General features: G+C 42.0%; 1 protein-coding gene across 1 annotated transcript in view; it reads right to left on the bottom strand.

Annotated features, from left to right (window-relative positions):
- Window positions 1-20,250, bottom strand: part of MINDY4B (MINDY family member 4B) — a 42,424-nt gene extending 22,174 nt beyond the window's left edge. The window contains exons 1-7 of the mRNA XM_030928764.1: window positions 20,138-20,250; window positions 19,873-19,900; window positions 18,055-18,222; window positions 8,740-8,859; window positions 7,890-7,981; window positions 5,496-5,661; window positions 4,878-4,943 (exon numbers count right to left, since the gene is read on the bottom strand). Coding sequence (XP_030784624.1) covers window positions 4,878-4,943; window positions 5,496-5,661; window positions 7,890-7,981; window positions 8,740-8,859; window positions 18,055-18,222; window positions 19,873-19,900; window positions 20,138-20,250 — 753 coding nt within the window. The remainder of the gene's footprint in view (window positions 1-4,877; window positions 4,944-5,495; window positions 5,662-7,889; window positions 7,982-8,739; window positions 8,860-18,054; window positions 18,223-19,872; window positions 19,901-20,137) is intronic.
- Window positions 20,251-20,662: the final 412 nt, after the last annotated feature.

The raw sequence follows: 20,662 nt of genomic DNA, 5'->3' as shown, positions 1-20,662 counted from the left end.
CTCCCTAACTCATTTTATGAGGCCAACATCCTCCTGATACCAAAGCCTGGCAGAGACACAACAAAAAAAGAGAATTTTAGACCAATATCCCTGATGAACATTGATGCAAAAATCCTCAATAAAATACTGGCAAACCGGATTCAGCAGCACATCAAAAAGCTTATCCACCATGATCAAGTGGGCTTCATCCCTGGGATGCAAGGCTGGTTCAACATTCGCAAATCAATAAACGTAATCCAGCATATAAACAGAACCAAAGACAAGAACCACATGATTGTCTCAATAGATGCAGAAAAGGCTTTTGACAAAATTCAACAGCCCTTCATGCTAAAAACGCTCAATAAATTCGGTATTGATGGAACGTACCTCAAAATAATAAGAGCTATTTATGACAAACCCACAGCTAATATCATACTGAATGGGCAAAAACTGGAAAAATTCCCTTTGAAAACTGGCACAAGACAGGGATGCCCTCTCTCACCACTCCTATTCAACATAGTGTTGGAAGTTCTGGCTAGGGCAATCAGGCAAGAGAAAGAAATCAAGGGTATCCAGTTAGGAAAAGAAGAAGTCAAATTGTCCCTGTTTGCAGATGACATGATTGTATATTTAGAAAACCCCATCGTCTCAGCCCAAAATCTCCTTAAGCTGATAAGCAACTTCAGCAAAGTCTCAGGATACAAAATTAATGTGCAAAAATCACAAGCATTCTTATACACCAGTAACAGACAAGCAGAGAGCCAAATCAGGAATGAACTTCCATTCACAATTGCTTCAAAGAGAATAAAATACCTAGGAATCCAACTTACAAGGGATGTAAAGGACCTCTTCAAGGAGAACTACAAACCACTGCTCAGTGAAATCAAAGAGGACACAAACAAATGAAAGAACATACCATGCTCATGGATAGGAAGAATCAATATCGTGAAAATGGCCATACTCCCCAAGGTTATTTATAGATTCAATGCCATCCCCATCAAGCTACCAATGAGTTTCTTCACAGAATTGGAAAAAACTGCTTTAAAGTTCATATGGACCAAAAAAGAGCCCACATTGCCAAGACAATCCTAAGTCAAAAGGACAAAGCTGGAGGCGTCACGCTACCTGACTTCAAACTATACTACAAGGCTACAGTAACCAAAACAGCATGGTACTGGTACCAAAACAGAGATATAGACCAATGGAACAGAACAGAGTCCTCAGAAATAATACCGCACATCTACAGCCATCTGATCTTTGACAAACGTGAGAGAAACAAGAAATGGGGAAAGGATTCCCTATTTAAAAAGTGGTGCTGGGAAAATTGGCTAGCCATAAGTAGAAAGCTGAAACTGGATCCTTTCCTTATCCCTTATACGAAGATTAATTCAAGATGGATTAGAGACTTAAATGTTAGACCTAATACCATAAAAACCCTAGAAGAAAATCTAGGTAGTACCATTCAGGACATAGGCATGGGCAAGGACTTCATGTCTAAAACACCAAAAGCAACGGCAGCAAAAGCCAAAATTGACAAATGGGATATAATTAAACTAAAGAGCTTTTGCACAGCAAAAGAAACTACCATCAGAGTGAACAGGCAACCTACAGAATGGGAGAAAATTTTTGCAACCTACTCATCTGACAAAGGGCTAATATCCAGAATCTACAAAGAACTCAAACAAATATACAAGAAAAAAACAAACAACCCCATCAAAAAGTGGGCAAAGGATATGAACAGACATTTCTCAAAAGAAGATATTCATACAGCCAACAGACACATGAAAAAATGCTCATCATCACTCGCCATCAGAGAAATGCAAATCAAAACCACAATGAGATACCATCTCACACCAGTTAGAATGGCAATCATTAAGAAGTCAGGAAACAACAGGTGTTGGAGAGGATGTGGAGAAATAGGAACACTTTTACACTGTTGGTGGGATTGTAAACTAGTTCAACCATTATGGAAAATAGTATGACAATTCCTCAAGGATCTAGAACTAGATGTACCATATGACCCAGCCATCCCACTACTGGGTATATACCCAAAGGATTATAAATTATTCTACTACAAAGACACATGTACACGTATGTTTATTGTGGCACTATTCACAATAGCAAAGACTTGGAATCAACCCAAATGTCCATCTGTGACAGACTGGATTAAGAAAATGTGGCACATATACACCATGGAATACTATGCAGCCATAAAAAAGGATGAGTTTGCGTCCTTTGTAGGGACATGGATGCAGCTGGAAACCATCATTCTTAGCAAACTATCACAAGAAGAGAAAACCAAACACCGCATGTTCTCACTCATAGGTGGGAACTGAACAATGAGATCACTTGGACTCGGGAAGGGGAACATCATGCACTGGGGCCTATCATGGGGAGGGGGGAGGGGGGAGGAGGGAGGGATTGCATTGGGGAGTTATACATGATATAAATGATGAATTGATGGGTGCTGACGAGTTGATGGGTGCAGCACACCAACATGGCATAAGTATACATATGTAACAAACCTGCACGTTATGCACATGTACCCTAGAACTTAAAGTATAATAAAAAAAAAAAAAAAAAAAAAAACCCTAGAAGAAAACCTAGGGAATACCATTCAGGACATAGGCATGGGCAAGGACTTCATGTCTAAAACACCAAAAGCAACAGCAACAAAAGCCAAAATTGACAAATGGAATCTAATTAAACTAAAGAGCTTCTGCACAGCAAAAGAAACTACCATCAGAGTGAACAGGCAACCTACAGAATGGGAGAAAATTTTTGCAATCTACTCATCTGACAAAGGGCTAGTATCCAGGACCTACAAAGAACTCAAATAAATTTACAAGAAAAAAACAAACAACCCCATCAAAAAGTGGGCAAGGGAGATGAACAGACATTTCTCAAAAGAAGACATGCATACAGCCAACAGACACATGAAAAAATGCTCATCATCACTCGCCATCAGAGAAATGCAAACAAAACCACAATGAGATACCATCTCACACCAGTTAGAATGGCAATCATTAAAAAGTCAGGAAACAACAGGTGCTGGAGAGGATGTGGAGAAATAGGAACACTTTTACACTGTTGGTGGGACTGTAAACTAGTTCAACCGTTATGGAAAACACTATGGCGATTCCTCAAGGATCTAGAACTAGAAGTACCATATGACCCAGCCATCCCATTACTGGGTATATACCCAAAGGATTATAAATCATGCTGCTATAAAGACACATGCACACATATGTTCATTGCGGCACTATTCACAATAGCGAAGGCTTGGAATCAACCCAAATGTCCATCAGTGACAGACTGGATTAAGAAAATGTGGCACATATACACCATGGAATACTATGCAGCCACAAAAAAGGATGAGTTTGTGTCCTTTGTAGGGACATGGATGCAGCTGGAAACCATCATTCTTAGCAAACTATCACAAGAACAGAAAACCAAACACCGCATGTTCTCATTCATAGGTGGGAACTGAACAATGAGATCACTTGGACTTGGGTAGGGGAACATCACACACTGGGGCATATCGGGAGGGGGGAGGAGGGAGGGATTGCATTGGGGAGTTATACATGATATAAATGATGAATTGATGGGTGCTGACGAGTTGATGGGTGCAGCACACCAACATGGCATAAGTATACATATGTAACAAACCTGCACGTTATGCACATGTACCCTAGAACTTAAAGTATAATAAAAAAAAAAAAAGATTTACAGTATAATGTTATAATATACATACATATTTTGAAATAATTACCACAATCAAGCTAATTAACCTCCATTACTTTACATAGTTACTATTACTTTGTGTGTGGTAAAAATATTTCAGATCTACTCTCTTGGAAACTTCCAAATACAGGCATACGATGGAGATATGGCAAGTTTGATTCCAGATCACCATAATAAAGCAAGTATCATAATAAGGAAAGTCTTTCTATTTTTTTCTTTGGTTTTCCCCTGAATATAAAAAGTTATGTTTACAGTATACTGTAGTTGATTGTGTGAAATAGCATTATGATTAAGAAAACAATAAACATCCTTTGATTTAAAAAAAAAAAATGTCTTCCATTTTCTACCATCACTGCACCCTTCTTTGTCCCCTTTCCACCCTGGGGGTAGGGAAGAATCATTGCAGTGGAGGACATTGTGTGGAAGGTGCTGATAGACAGGTGAAACAGGACCACCTTTTCAAGAAGCCACTTACTTGGAGTCCATGTGAATGGTTATTTTGGCAGCTTAAACAAGAACCTTATTCAGCACTTTGGGAGGCTGAGGCAGGCGGATCACAAGGTCGGGAGATCGAGACCATCCTGGCTAACACGGTGAAACCCCGTCTCTACTAAAAAATACAAAAAACTAGCCGGGCGAGGTGGCGGGCGCCTGTAGTCCCAGCTACTCGGGAGGCTGAGGCAGGAGAATGGCGTGAACCCGGGAGGCGGAGCTTGCAGTGAGCTGAGATCTGGCTAGTGCACTCCAGCTTGGGTGACAGAGCGAGACTCCGTCTCAAAAAAAAAAAAGAACCTTATTTTATTTTATTTGCTCACCATTTTTGTTTTCTATTCATTAGATGAGACAGGACTGCTTTAACATTCTCTCCTGCTGCAAAAGAAATACTGGTATATACTCTCTGAAGTATTATTCTCTAGTCTTGATAAACCAAAGAAAAGATGCATTTGTGAGTGGGTCTGTGTGTGATCTGGCCTCTTTTTAGGTTGTGAGGAGGAAGAGGCAGATCTTTTTTGTTCTCTAATTCTGCCCTTTCTTGGCCCTCAAAATGACCTGGTTTTCTTAAAAGGCATCATTAGAAACAGACTTTAAAAAGGAAGAAGATCCCTGGAAGATCAGGTAACGTAAAGGAATTATCTCAACACTTAAACACTTACACATTGTAAGTGATCATAGATGAATTTCTCAGCGGCTTCTTTCTCTAAAAATTCAAACAGCTGGAGCTATAAATCAGGAACAGAAGATAAAAATGAAAAGGAAGATGAAAGTTACATTTAAGAGATGTCAACTCACTGTTATTACTGCAAGTAGGTTTTTTGTTTCATTGCATAATCACATTACTAAAAACTGACATATTATCTTACACAAGGCCATGCAAACATACACAGTGAAACTGGGTAGCTACCAGCATCACTTTTACATTCCTCAGTTTAAAATCATGTAATATCTTGAGCAGTAAAACTAGAAAGAGATTTTCCCCTAATAGGTGAAATTTAGCTGTCTTTCAGACAGTGGATATGGAAATACCATTTATGATTATTTCAGATGGGAGATATTCTTGATCCTGGTGAATTCCAGAAGGAGGAATTTACAATAGGACTCTCTATTTTGTCTGCTTGGATCACTTATAGCCCCTGGTACCTGCCTCTTTGGAAGGCACCTCCGGTCACATCAGGAGCATGGATGGGGCCCCACATGCATATCCATGGTAAGTCTATTACATGTTCAGGCTTCATTGGCCTTTCATCTGCCAGGACAGGGAGGACTGCACTTACTCGCTCAGTGAAATTGTCCACAGAGTAGTCCGGAGTCGACGCAATGTAAGTGTCCTCAGAGACAAGACAGATGGTGGCCTTCTGAGCTGCTCCTGCAGCCCACAGGATGCCAGCAAGCGCCACAGCCAGGGCTTGCTCCTGCTCCTTCTTGCTTATTTCACATAAGCTATAATGCAGAAGGCAGGAGTAGGAAATCATTGGAATGGACATCACCTAGCCACAGAGATGTGAAGTAATTTGCTCTTGGTCATTCATCTTCAAAGTCAGAGAGCAGTAATTTACACCCAGCTCACCTGGTTCCCAAGTTCCTCTCCTTGACTTTTATACTGCATTGAATACACTCAGGGTCTGTGTGGCCTTCTCAAGAAGTGGGAGCCAGTCTTTACACAGTGGGAGACCTTTACTCTGCTTATTTTCTAAATACTTAACATTGAGAACTGTAGTCTTTATAAAGAAACACGTGATAAAGATTGATTTATGAACTCAGCAATGATTTATACAATCCACCTAGCTCTGTGGTGATACAGAAATGAGTAACAAAAGGTCGGGAGCTGTGGCTCATGCCTGTAATCCCAGTACTCTGGGAGGCTGAGGCAGCTGGATAACTTGAGGTCAGGAGTTCAAGACCAGCCTGGCCAACATGGTGAAACCCCATCTCTACTAAAAATACAAAAATTAGCTGGGCATAGTGGCAGGCACCTGTAGTCCCAGTTTCTCGGGAGGCTGAGGCAGGAGAATGGTTTGAACCTGGCAGTCAGAGGTTGCAGTGAGCTGAGATCATGCCATTGCACTCCAGCCTAGGTGACAGAGTGAGACTCCATCTCAGAAAAAAAAAAAAAAAAAAAAAAAAAGAGTCAAGGAGCCTAATACTCCAAAACCGTATTGCAAGATAGAATGAGAATAACAGAGTGCTATGAGAAAACACGGGAAGTAGCGACATTGTGACTAGGGGGCTCAGGAAGGCTTCGTGCAGCGTGTCTACAGAGGTAATTACTTGTTCACATTTATTTAATATTTGCCATAGGCCAGGGACAGTGCTTTGCTAAGTGCCTTAACTTTATGTGGCAAACGTATGTGTTCCATTTGAATTCCCTGTGATTCATTTTACTTAGGAGATGGACTCATCCCCCAGCTACTTTGGGTACTGTGGCTCCCACTTTTCTACTTTCTCTGAAGGATTGAAGCCACCTTGCCCAGAAGTGACCAGGAGTTATGCCTCCTCCCTAAGGATGGCCCACAGCCAGTGCCTCATTGGAGCAAGAGGTACAGAAGGCCTGTTCCCTCATCTGAAGAGGGGCAGGCTCTGCAGTGCAATCCATGCACCTGAGCTCCCATGGCATCAGACTGACATTTCTGGAAGCCACAGTCTTCCTCAGCTTCCCCTTCCCTGTCCTGCTTCCCTCACTCCCTTATGGTTTTCTCCCCCAAGGGCACTCCCTTAATAAATCACTTGTGTTAAGTATCCCCATCATGGGCTCTGCTTCTGGGGAAACTGGCAGTTCAAAATCTTAGAATATATTATACATTTAGTTCATCTTTGGGGGTAATAACTTTACCTGCCTGAGGGCAGAAGTATTTATATTTCCTCTAATATCTAGCATAGGGCTTTGCACATGATAGGGGTTTGTTAACTTCTAAGAATAAAGTAATTTGAATAAACTTGAGCTGACCTTTAAAAATAGACAAAAACCAAACATCATACCTTATCAGCCTGGTTAAATAGGAGGATTGGCCAGGCACAGTGGCTCACACCTGTAATCCCAGCACTTTGGGAGGCCGAGGCAGGCTGATCACCTGAGGTCAGGAGTTCGAGACCAGCCTGGCTAACATGGTGAAACCCTGTCTCTACTAAAAAAAAGAAAAAAAAAATTAGCCAGGTGTGCTGGCAGGTGCCTGTAATACCAGCTACTCAGGAGGCTGAGGCAGGAGAATCACTTGAACCTGGGAGGCGGAGGTTGCAGTGAGCCAAGATTATGCCATTGCACTCCAGCCTGGGGGACAAGAGCGAGACTTCATTGCAAAAAAAAAAGGAGGATTGATCACTTATTGGGTTTTTATATCACCCCTTTGTTCTTCCCTAATTATATTAGCGCTTTCCATCAAATATGGACAAGTAGGTCCACCTGAGACCTGGTGCTTTATTCTACCTAACAGCATGGTCTGCAGTAGAGCATAAAACCTGTCAACACTATCCCTGCAACTGGACATTCAGAATGACTCCAGCAGATACCCTCCCAGTAGCGGAATCCAGCCTCTCTGGGACAGACAGGACCATTTCTGTCTTAGGAGGTAGATTTTCTTTCTGAGACAACCTGAATTTTTCAGTTATGATTATTTAGCATATAAAGATTCTAGTGAAATGGGTAATTCAAGTACTTCTCACAGTCCTCTTACCTGCCAAAGTTAGAGTCTTTTCCTTTCCTGGTAAACAACAAGTATTTGATGATGGATCCTTGCACAGCCATCTGAATGCTTCGGGCCCCTCCCTGAAATGAAGAGAATGAATGATGAGGTGAAGAACTCTTGGAAATCAATGTTATCTATTCTTCTCTGCAGGCTTTTCCCTCCTGGTATCCCCTCGAGCTTTGTGAAGGGACACCATGCTATATTTGTGCCACTCCTCCCTGCGGCCGTGGCTGGTGGTGTGGCTGGGCTAGATTCTGCAATGCCTAGCATCTTTGTGGAGACCCGTGGACTGGTGACTGGGGATGTATGTCTTCCTCCATCCTGCCTTCACCATGTCCCTGCTTCATATCAGGCATGTCCCTGCTTCATATCTTGCTCCGTCTCCCACGCTGGAGTACAGTGGCCTACCCTTGTCTCACTGCAACTTCTGCCCCCCAGGTTCAAGCAACTCTCCTACCTCAGCCTCCCGAGTTGCTGGGATTACAGGTGTGCACCACCACACTCAGCTAATTTTTGTATTTTTAGAAGAGACAAGGTTTTGCCATGTTGGCCAGGCTGGTCTCAAACTCCTGACTTCAGGTGATCCACCCGCCTCAGCCTCCCAAACTGCTGGGATTACAGGTGTGAGCCACCGTACCTGGCCCATATCAGATTTTTAGATTTGTTACAAAGTAATTTTAAATAGTCTATTACCATTTCAGGTTAAACTTTAGTTTATAAATATATTTCTACATATGATTATAATGAAAACATGCATTTACATGGATGTGGACAGGAAGGATATATGGATAAGGAACATGGGATTAAGATTTTTTTAAAATGATAAACTGTCTACTACCTTTCCCACTTCCAAAGTGAAAGCTAGTTCAGAAGAAGGATCATGGAACCTGAAATAGGCCTTTTTCCAGTTATAGCTGAAGACATGGATTGTGTTTCCAAACAGGATCTGCCGCAGCTTCTGAAAAGAGGGAAAAGAAATGATTCAAACGAAGAGAATTCTTCCTAGAAATATTCCTCATGGTGGGGTCAAGGAGGTGGGCCTCGTTCCCTTCTACTTTCAAGTTTACATATTACTCTAGTCCCCGGTTTTAACTGTCTGAAGTCCAGAGCAGAAGATGACTAGACAATCTTTGTCCCTCGTGTCTCTCCTTCCTTTGCCAGCCATCTACCTTGTAGTTCACCGTGGCTGCTCTGTGCCTACAGCTCTTGCCCCATAGCCATGACTTGTAACTCCTGCCTCTCCCATCTTTGGGCTTTTGTCTCTCACTCCAGAAAAAAGGAACAGGCAGGATCTCTTGTTTCCAGACTGGGTACAGTAGCGATTTAAACAAGCATTCTCTCTGTCCCAGGGTCTTTGAGGTTTTCCTATGCTCTGCAGCACATTGAGATTCAAGAGGATGTTTTACAACTTCCCAGAAAAATGGGAACAAGACTTTTTATAAACCAAATGTACGAAAAAAGCAGAATCTATTCAAAATCAAAGACTGATCATTTAGCATGTACTAAATGCACGGTCTTGTGTGGGATATAGTTATGTAAAAAGTCTAATACCCCACAGCTATGTACAAGACAGAACATGTGACTTTCCATAAGACAAGTAAAAAGTACTATGAGAAAACAGAGGAGAGAGAACTTCTGACTGAAGTACTCAGGAAGGCTTCATGGAAGAGCTGGCATTTGAATGAGGCTGGTCAATGGCATCTAGCATTTACTGAGCATTTTCTATGCACCAGGCACTGGGATAAGTGCTTCCCATTTATTCCCTTCATTTAATTTTATGAAGTAGGTGCTGTTATCCAGCTTTTATCCAGATGAGGGAACCGAAGGCCAAAGAAGTTAAGAGTATTTGCCTTTGTTCACCCAGTTAGTAGACACAGCTGGGTTTTTACCCATTCTCTTAACACCTGCCCTACTTTAATCATGTATGTGTCATCTTTATGATTTCTATCATTTTGGTGTACCAATCATTATCTAATTAATACTTGAGAAGGCTGAAGATAGGACCCCAGTCTCTTCTAGCTTGTAGGATTTCTGCTGAGAAATCTGCTGTTAATATGAGAGGTTTTCCTTCATAGGTTACCTGGTGCTTTGGTCTCACAGCTCTTTTTGTTTTGTTTTGTTTTTTGTTTTGTTTTGTTTTGTTTTGTTTTGAGACGGAGTCTCGTTCTGCTGCCCAGGCTGGAGTACAGTGTCATGATCTTGGCTCACTGCAACCTCAGCCTCTGGGTTCAAGTGATTCTCCTGCCTCAACCTCCTGAGTAGCTGGGATTACAGGTGTGTGCCACCACACCTGGCTCGTTTTTGTGTTTTTAGTAGAGACAGGGTTTCACGATGTTGGCCAGGCTGTTATTGAACTACTGACCTCAGGTGATCTGCCTGTCTTAGCTTCCCAAAGTGCTGGGATTACAGGCGTGAGCCACCACACCTGGCCTTGTCTCACAGCTCTTAAGATTCTTTCCTTCAACTTAACTTGAGACAACCTGATGACAATGTGCCTAGGTGATGCTTTTTTTGCAATGAATTTCCCAGGTATTTGTGCTTCTTGCATTTGGATGTCTAGGTCTCTAGCAAGACTGGGGAAGTTTTCCTCTATTATTCTCCCAAATATGTTTTCCAAACTTTTAGATTTCTCTTCTTTCTCAGGAATGCTGACTATTCTCAGGGTTGGTCATTTAACATAATCCCAGACTTCTTGGAGGCTTTGTTCATATTTTTGGATTCTTTTCTCTTTGTCTTTGTTGGATTGGGTTAATTTGAAGACCTCGTCTTCGAGAGCTGAAGACATCTTCTACTTGTTCAATTCTATTGCTGAGACTTTCCAGAGCATTTTGCGTTTCTAGAAGTGTGTCCGTTGTTTCTTGAAGTTTTGATTGTTTTTTATTTATGTGATCTATTTCCTTGAACATTTCTCCCTTCACCTCTTGTATCATTTTTTGGATTTCCTTATATTGGGCTTTGCTTTTCTCTGGTGCCTCCCTGATTAGCTTAATAACCAACCTCCTGAATCCTTTTTCAGGTAAATGAGGAATTTATTCTCAGTTTGGGTCCATTGCTGGTGAGCTAGTGTGATTTTTTTGGGGGGGCAGCTGTTAAAAAAACCTTGTTTTGTCATATTAACAGAGTTGATTTTCTGGTTCCTTCTCATTTGGGGAGGCTCTGTTAGAAGGAAGGTCTAGGGCTGAAGGCTGTTGTTCAGATTCTTTTGTCCCACGGGGTGTTCCCTTGATATAGTACTCTCCCCTTTTCCTATGGATGTGGCTTCCTGAGAGCTGCAGTGATTCTTATTTCTCTTGCCACCCAGCAAGTCTACCAGGCTCCTGGCCGATATTGAGGGTTGCCTGCACAAAAGTCCTGTGACGTGAACTGTCTGTGGGTGTCTCAGCCGTGGATACCAGCACCTGTTCTGGTGGAGGTGGCAGGGTGGTGAAATGTCTCTAATTAATACTTTTCACTAGCTTGGGACACATTTTGTAACTTAGAAACTATTTATTTAAGAAGGACACTTTCTATAACTTCCTTAAATGGAAATCAAAATCATTTGCCACACATGATAAAAATATAATGAAAATAAAACAATGTTATAAATTACAGCTAGAAACTGCTGCCTGTGAAAGCTCTGACTGGGTCTTGTACTCTTATTAATTTAAAAGGGAGGTAAGAAGTATTAAAGAGGTGTGAATGTGTACTGCCCTTTACTGTACTGTCCTTCTCTCTGACCTGTCAGAGTGGAGAAGGGGATCACTTTCTCACTAGGTAACTCAAGGATATGTAACATGTTACTTAATGCCATATCCCTAGAAGCATCCCCTGTTCCAGCACAGGACACACATCTCACACTCTGGAACATGCCACACACCAGCCTGTTACCTGTAACAGAGGGGAGGCTGGACAGAGAGAAAGATCTGCAAACATGCACACATCAGTACCTGGGGTGTCCTTGGATGAGGAGTAAGTGTTCAATGTGACTGGAACTCTGTGTGTGTGTGTGTGTGTGTGTGTGTGTGTAGGCCAAGGGGTAGGAAGAAAAGTAGAAGCTCAGATTGCAAAGTACCCTGGGCCTGACCCTGGATGACTCTGAATATCATATTCAGGCACTTGCAGCCATTCAAAGAATGTGGACAAACGGAACATGGAGCTCAATAGGCCCAGAGCTGAGGTGCCTCTTCCCAGCTGTGCATGGAGCCGGCCCTGAGAGCAGGCTCTAATGGTTTCTAAAAAGGAAAGACGCAGGAGAAGCATGCACCTATAACGTTCTTCCTATGTTGGCCCAGGGGCTGGTTTAAGATTAGATTTATTTCCCAGCCATCTCTACTTCCACCCTCAAAAGAAAAGCTTGTCTCTACCGAGAAAAGGGGGCAGGTGCATTTCAGGGTGAGCAACCCACTTGAAGAAAAACTACGTGTTCTGTGTCTCAATGCAATAGCACTTCAAGGAGAGACAGCGAACAGGCACAGAGGCTGCTCTGGAGGACACAGACTTGGTGTGTGCTATGGCCAAAGAGAGCCCTAGATCCAGAACATCCCCAGGACAGGCATTGAAAACTAATAGAAAATGTTTCCCTGACATTGAGATTGCACAGCACAGAAAGACTGCTCCCAACTCAAGGGCAAAGAAGCCCCAGTTCTGCTCCTTACAGACCATGTGAATTTGGACAAATTACTGAACCTCTCTAAGACTTAATTTACTTATCCAGAAATGGGGTAACCCCTGCTTGGTCCACATCCTGGCTATTATTGAAAGAGAAGCATGACAAAGGGCTTTGGGAACCATAAGTGCTAAGTAAATGTAGGGTGTTATTACCTGTGTGAAAACACAGCCTGTCTATGTAGGAACATCTTGTGCCGTATGGAAGAAAGTCCCAACACAGATGGAAAAAGACCAGAGACTGGCAGCAATAAGAGAGGAAAAGCTGTGTATAAATGTGGAAGATTAAGACCGTTGAGACTAAGAAGGCTTAGATTTTAATTCAATTTTAAAAGTTCTGCAAGCCAAACCACACTCTTGTTTCTGTTGCCAGTTCCCACCTCCAACTTAGAAGCTTCTCTCTCCAACTGTCCCTCTGAGGAGGCCTAAGAACAGAGAAGCCACAGGTCTGTCTGGCCAGGCCCTATTGGCCAGTGTGACAAAGATGACCCAACTTACTTGTGTAAAATTTACTTTCAAATATCAGATATTATTTATAATGAGATTAACCTGACACATAATTACATGTGCTGTTGTGCTGTCTAGTAACTAGAAACAGATGGTAAATGGTCCTCATAAGTGGCTGCCATGATTATTATTAACATAATCAAGCATGGTTTATAGTTTTTCTCTTTGTGCGTTGCTAGTATTCTATATTTGTGAAGAATTCCTTTCTTTCCTGGCACTTTGTTCCATTTGATTGCTATGATGACAGTGATGGTGATCATAATTTACACACACACATATTATACACACATTCATAGATAGAGGCCCTGAATCATTCTTTCCAACAGGTTTCATGTTCTTACCCTGACTGCCTTGTACTTTGTCCCTGGGTTTAGAGCTTCCCTGTGACCACCTGCCCACGCCTAACTTGAGGTAGACTAATCCTCTTTAAAGCTCCTTCCCTAAATCTCTTCTTGCCTTAGGAATTACTAGACCATCATGGAATCAGAGATTCCAAGATGTTCTAAGAAGACATTTCTATCCTAGACCAACTAACAGAGTAGTAGACTCTTGGTTCCATCATGTTCACCATCAATTTCTTAGCAACTGGCATACTGCCTAGTATGTAGTAGGCTCAAAATAGCTATTTGTTGAATTTTTAAAATTCTAATTTGACTCTTTCATTTTACAGTGAAAGGACTAGAGGCCTAGATCAGCTAAGTGGCACATGCAAGGTCACGTATATAGTAAATGACAGTGCCAGGACCCAAATGCAAGCCTTTCAACTTGTACCAGCCAGCGTCCCAGCAGGAAACAGATGGCATTCTCAAGTCAGATAATTAATTTGAGGAACATTTAAGACAGCAACTATTTATAAAGATGTGGGCTGGGTGTGGTGACACCACAATGGCTAATGCAGTGTCCCAGCAACAGTGGGAAGTCATTATGACCCCTAGATCTGAAGGAGCACATAAAGGAATGATGACTTGAACCAGAAAGGAGAGAGTCCTGGGGAAAGGACTGCCATGAGAGGAGAGGAGCTCAGTTAGCCACGAGCAACCCAACTTCTCTTCTCTTCCCTCCCTTCAGTTTACTTTCAGGGCTCACCATTGCTCAAACTCAACAGGAAGCCAAAGGAGGAGGGCACCCTGATGATGGAGGTTAGTCTTGCTACAGGTCAGCCTCTCTACTGGGCAGAAAGTAGGTTGGAGAAGAGTGGACCATGCATCTGGAGGGGCACACGAAGGACACCCCTACTCTAGCCTGAGGTGCACTAGAGGATTATCCAGAGGCACTGAATTAATTAATTCACACCTATCAAGACCCATCTATGAGCTAGACCTTATGGGGGCTCACCAGGCTGTGCTTCTTTCTCCCAAAAAGCACACCCGTCTATTATCCCATTTTAGAGCTTCATTCATTTGAGTCTCTCCAGAATATTTTGGTCTCTTGGTATTACATTTTTACTGTGATTCTTCTGGAGGATATTGCAGCTACAGAAATGTGTTCAAGGCTGAGTCCAGAAAAGGGCCTGGGAGTGGGAGAGGGTGCAAAACTGCCCTGGAGAAAAGGAAAATCATTAGGTGGGGCTGGTGGAAGAGCCTAGAGACAATGCTCACCTTTCCCACGATTTCACCTGAGCCAGCAGCCTTGGCCAGAGTTTGTTCCACCACATATGTTCAAAGATGTCAGGTTAGGGGAAGGAAGAAAGCTTTAGTATTGGAAAGAGGGCAGCAAAAGGTGAGAAACAGGAGAGCTAAGGAAAGCAAAGGTGCGTAGGGTGCTTTACCCAACCCCTACTTTCAGAGAAGATTCCCAGCAAAGAGACAGTGTGTGCCAATGTCAGGAAATGCTATGCATCCCTAATCCAAACAGAAGAGAAAAGAATAGCAGAATGACCACAAAAGGCATTCTGGAGTGGTATTAGGATTCAATAGCTCTGACAATTTGCCAGGTGGCTGCACTGCTGAAACATCGATTAGAATTGGTCAAGCTTCCAAATTGCCTCCCTAGAACAAGCATATTTAGAATCCCAAGCTCGTCATCCTGAATTCCCAGGATGTGTTTAATTAATTCTACTGCTATTTCAAGGACTCACGATCATCTGGCCCATATAATGGGAATAAATCCAAATTTATTTTTTTTAAAGAAAAATCAATTATCTCTATTTCTGGGACTTTCTTAACACTCCATCAACTTCATTTCTAAATCTTTTGTCTCCTAGCCTTTTCCAAAGGGAGCACATGACCTTGGCGTAGTCACAGGGCAGTCCCCAGTTGCATCATGTTTGTGTTTGTAGATAAGTGGGAATATTCAGACTGAGAGTTTTTCGCCTCCCCAATACAGAGAAAGACGAGAAGATTTTGCAAACATCTGTGAATGCTTTTTCTAGTTTTAAAATTTGTGTGTGTGTTTAAAAAATAGTATATTCATGTGGTTCAAAATCCAGAGAGACAAAAAAGGTATGCAGTGAAGACGCCCTGCCATCCCATGTCTCCCTTGTACCCACTGTTGTGTTTTAGGAAGCCTTCTGGAATTACTTCTTTTACAGGCAAGTATCAATATAGAATCATAATTGTCTCTCATTTTCACATAAAAGGTAGCCTATTTTTCAGATACATGTACATTTTAAAGTGACATCCTCCAAAGAAATTCATTGCAGAAGCCAAGAATACATTTTTTATTAAAGTTTTTCATTAAAAACATTTCCTTGTCAAGTAAAATGCAGACAGTTGCTCTCATTTCTGGTTTATACCACAGTGTAGGCAGCAGAATCACTGAGGCCTGGGGGCCCTGGCAGGATTACATATTATCTGTCTTCATTGCTTGAAAGGACAGCGATTAAGTATCTATATAAGATTCAAGTTAAGGCTCCATCCAGAGGCTTCAAGGCCACTGAGCTGAGTGCAGCGTTCCAGGAGCTCTGCAGACCTGCCCATCTTCCTGTGACTTCAGGCATTTGAACAAAAAGAGGGAAGCAAGGTGGATTGAGGCAGATAGATTTTCTTTCTTTTCTTTTCTTTTTTTTGACAGAGTCTCACTCGGTTGCCCAGACTGGAGTACAGTTGTGGGATCCCGGCTCACTGCAACCCCTGCCTGCTTGGTTCAAGTGATTCTCCTGCCTCAGACTCCTGAGTAGCTGGGACTACAGGCATGTGCCACCACGCCTGGCTAATTTTTGTATTTTTAGTAGAGATGGGGTTTTGCCTTGTTGGCCAGGCTGGTCTTGAACTCCTGGCCTTAAGCAATCCACCTGCCTCAGCCTCCCAAAGTGCTGGGATTCCAGACAGATTTTTGACAACAAGAAAGAGCAAGTGAGGCCTCCCAGTGCATCTGTACTCCAAGTGTGACGGTGGAGAAAGTTGTTCGGTGAAGCCTGGGAGGTTCTGTATGATAAAAAGGAATCCAGGGGCTGTGTGGTCCCTGCATCTGATTGTGTCCTGTCTCAGGGAGCTTAAGGAAAGGTTATATCGAAGCTGGAAATACCGTAGTCAAGGTCACCAGCCTTCATGCTCAAAAAGCAGATGGAGATTGTGTGTTAGGCTTCATGTGGGTTCCCCAGAAAGGGTTTTAGTCCCCACGCATCCTCTCAGCTGGGATCTTGTGTGCAGTGCACAAACTGTGCAACTCAATGTACAATGCAGGCCTGACTGCAGGGCCAATGTTGCTGGTCTTTGCCCAGATGCCTAGGCTGGTCCTGGGTTGTTTCTACAAACATGCATGTGTGGCAGCACGTCCTCAGGAAGGAGGTCCCTCTTCCAACTCTCATTCTTAAGGCCCTGAGTAGAGGTCCCTGCCTGAGCTTCTAGGATGTAATGTGGAGGTTTAAGAGATAGGGTGATGATGGGGAAATTGTCTTGAGAAGCCCCGCGTTTCATTATGATTTCAAGGGCTACACTGGAGGGCAATCCAATGGGAGGGGCATCTTAGTCTCTCTGGTACTTTTGCCTTGGCTTGACTGTTGCCTCTGCTTCCCCAGTTTCCAATGGCATCTTTTTGCCCACGACAGCTGGTCCTTTTGGACATTTGCCAAGGCATTGCCTCCGGCTTTGGCCTATTTGACCCACTGAGATGCCTTTAGTTTTGCCTCCTGGCTGGATCTCTGCCTCAGCCCCTGGCCCCCACCCTGGTGAAGTCTTGAATTGAGCAAATGGTCCCCGGGACCAGTAGCTTACAGATCCTGGTGATTTGGATCCTGAAATGTCATGTTCTTTTCTTTTATTTTTTTGACACAGAGTCTTGCTCTGTCGCCCAGGCTGGAGTGCAGTGACACGAACTTGGCTCACTGCAAGCTCCACCTCCCAGGTTCACGCCATTCTCCTGCCTCAGCCTTCTGAGTAGCTAGGACTACAGGCGCCCACCACCACGCCTGGCTAATTTTTTCTATTTTTTAGTAGAGACGGGGTTTCACCGTGTTAGCGAGGATGGTCTCGATCTCCTGACCTCGTGATCCACCCACCTCAGCCTCCCAAAGTGCTGGGATTACAGGCGTGAGCCACCGCACCTGGCCACTATGTCATGTTCTTTTCAAATCTGCGTATTGGTAACCCCAGAAAACTTGTTTCTTTCTTGAGATTAGCTACTTGCCCAGGACAGGGCCTGGCAAGTTCCCCCAGCTCTCTTCTTCCTGCATGCATACAGGCGGGGTACTTTCTTACACATCTACATTGTCTTATGCATTCGCAGCACTCCACAGTCTGCCACTTAGAAAGTCTATCCTATCCTACCTTCTATAGTGAGTTATTTGAATGTAACTCACTCACTCCCTCAAATTTCACTGTCAAACTGTGGAAGTGAATAAAGAGAGACTCAGAGTTTGGGAGGAAAGGGCTGTACTACCCCCAGTGTCCTTGAAGAATACCATAAGTAAGTCATTTTAATTATATTCTCCTTTTACCAATAACAACCATCTGTAGTCTTATCTTCAATAATACTCTCACATGACAGCAGATAAGATTCCCTAGGCTTGTTGTTGTGGGAAGATTACATTTCATTTCATGTTTAATTGACAAGCTATACTTACCGTGGCCATTGCTAGGGAGATAGGAAGGCCGCCCAATTTTGAAGAGATGATAGAGGGGTTGGGAATAGAACAAAGGCCACTTGATAGCAAATGTCCTTGTCCTTTGGGCTGAGGTATTCCTGTTCCATCTTCATTTTCATCAGTAGATATATGGTTGCCTTCATGACTCTGTGCAAATACCACCCCCACCAAAGACAAAGCAAACGGAGCTGGTGATGACCTTGTTTTAAATTTTCTCTTTCTCTCTGTCTCTCTGAAATACCAGTGTTCAGAAAATGTTGTCTCACTTTTAAAGATGTCTGAAAATTGTGATAAATAGTAATAAAAGAGGCAGAAAAATCCCAGTGTCTGTGTCAAAGGGGTTTCTCATAAGGGTTTATGTGACTTGGAGAGGTTAAATGTAACTATGGAAACATAATTAATGCCATCAAGACCTTGACTTGAAATTATGTTTAGAGAAGAATGTAAATGTCACTGTCTCTTGTTTTGAGAAGACAACATTTTATAAACTTTGGAGGAATCTTTCCAGTCTACACAAAGTGTTTCTCATTACATTGTTAACTGGCCAATAAATGAAGTCAGCTTATCTCTTTTTAATTCTTTCAGATTCCTACACCCCAACAAGTGAGTATAATAGTTCTTTTTCCTTAAAAAAAAATCCACCCTCTACCTTTAAAAAAATTTATTTTCACTTTTCTTGACTGATTCTCATGACATGTCACTGTAAATTAGCATCAACTCTTCTTCAAATTTACTTAGCTTATATACTAATGTCATGAAATGAATCTGTCCTATTGGTGGCTGAAACATGAGGGAAACTGCCGTCTTAGTTTTTCTGTATTCCTAGAGGCAAAGATTCTTTCTTATCTCAGAAGCACAGCATCCAAGTCACAGACAACTGATCAGCTAAGATGCATTTTGTAAATCAAATGGAAAATCTTTACATTTGTGCCAATGGCTTTTCCCCACCTTGTGTAAAGCATAACTTGACTTTTTTTCTTTTCAAGATTGTTTTATCTTTTAATGTTCTATCCCCCCAAATGATAGATATCTCCATTTAATACTTCCAAGACTAAAATAGAAGCATTATTGCTCTGATTCCAATTTAGACTATGGTTAAGAGAGTTTTAGCATAAATAAGACTTTTGATCATAGGCTACTTGAGGCAAGAAGCTTTAGCATTCTAGTTAAAATATTAATGATTCAATTGCTTGACCATATATACTACTGGCATGAAAACCACCTTAATATTTTATCCTGTGTTTGCTCAGTGATTGAAGTAATACCTGAAATACAAAGTCCATTACCTTCTAACCTTTTCAGTTTACATGAGTTACAAACATCTTCCATCTTATATTGTATATCAGATTTTAAAATACCTTTTTAGCACCAGAATTCAGTCATCTATCTCTTATTTTAAAATGGTAAAGGAAAATGATTTTTCTCAAGCTGAATAAAGATGATAACTATTTTCAAAACTGCTTTTCTTCAGGGACACAGAAGCACTTCGTTGTCAGAATCCAGTGTTATTTCACAAATGTGGGAACGTTAGATTTTGATACTACCTTTTTTTCTAAAATAATAACCATATGATGCTCTTAATGATAAAAACATAGCTCTTAGAAGTAGAAAGAGAAATCCATAAAAAAGCACAAGAAAAAAATCTTCGACAGGCTTTCTAGTTTTATGTTTTCACGCGTTAAATGCCAGTGCCTGAGTGACATTATGTGCAAAGAATAAATGCAGATTATGCTGTTAATGTGATTGTTTGAAGAAGCAACTAAAGGAGAACACATTGGGTTTGGGAAAAGTAATTACCTGAGGAGTTGTATTATTGGTTCCCAACCTTTAAATGAAAGAGAAAACATCAAGTAAATTACTCACTCTCATCAAACCTCACATCCACAAGCCTCCCAAACCCCAACCTTGCTAGGGAAGTTTCTGTCCACAAATAGTTATGTCTGAAGCATTTTAGAGGTAAATCTATAAAGGAAATTTCTCATGTTGCAAGCTTATAAGTTGATTACTTAAACACGGAAAATCCCTTTGTTTCTAAAGAAATGAGAAAATGAGAACACCTTACCTGTGAAAACTAAAGATTTCCCTCCATTTGTCAAGGAATGAAATTTTCCTTGAGATCTCCTCTAAATCCAGCTGTTCGGAGCTTTGTTCCTGGCCCAAGACCTCCATATCCATTTGGATAATAGGATGAATTGAAAACGGGAAGTTCTTATGATGAGAGAGAGGTCAGGCTGTAGAGAAGCAAGTGAGGTGACTGAAACAGATGGCTAGAGGAAGTGTGCCACCCTTTCTTTTGACCAGCAAAGAGATCACTCCACACAATGGCTGCTCTGAGTGCACTGTAAGCCTCTGCTATCAGATCATGATTAAACTTTCATTAGAGGTAAAATAGTCTGTGTATTTTTGTTCACTATATAGGGACCATGAATGTTTAATCCAAGACACAGATTTATAAACAAAGGGATTGCAATTATCTGTATCAGAGCAATTGAGATAATTTAATTGGTGAGAGATACTATGCTGGTGGTGGAATGTGATGGTTTTTTATGCTGTAATGCCTTCTTGGAAGGGTTTGTGGAGCAGAAAT

Source organism: Rhinopithecus roxellana, chromosome 1 (assembly GCF_007565055.1).
Source record: "Rhinopithecus roxellana isolate Shanxi Qingling chromosome 1, ASM756505v1, whole genome shotgun sequence".
In the NCBI taxonomy this organism is placed as follows: Eukaryota; Metazoa; Chordata; class Mammalia; order Primates; family Cercopithecidae; genus Rhinopithecus; species Rhinopithecus roxellana.
Note: the sequence above shows the minus strand (reverse complement) of the source record. Positions and strands in the feature narration are given on the sequence as shown.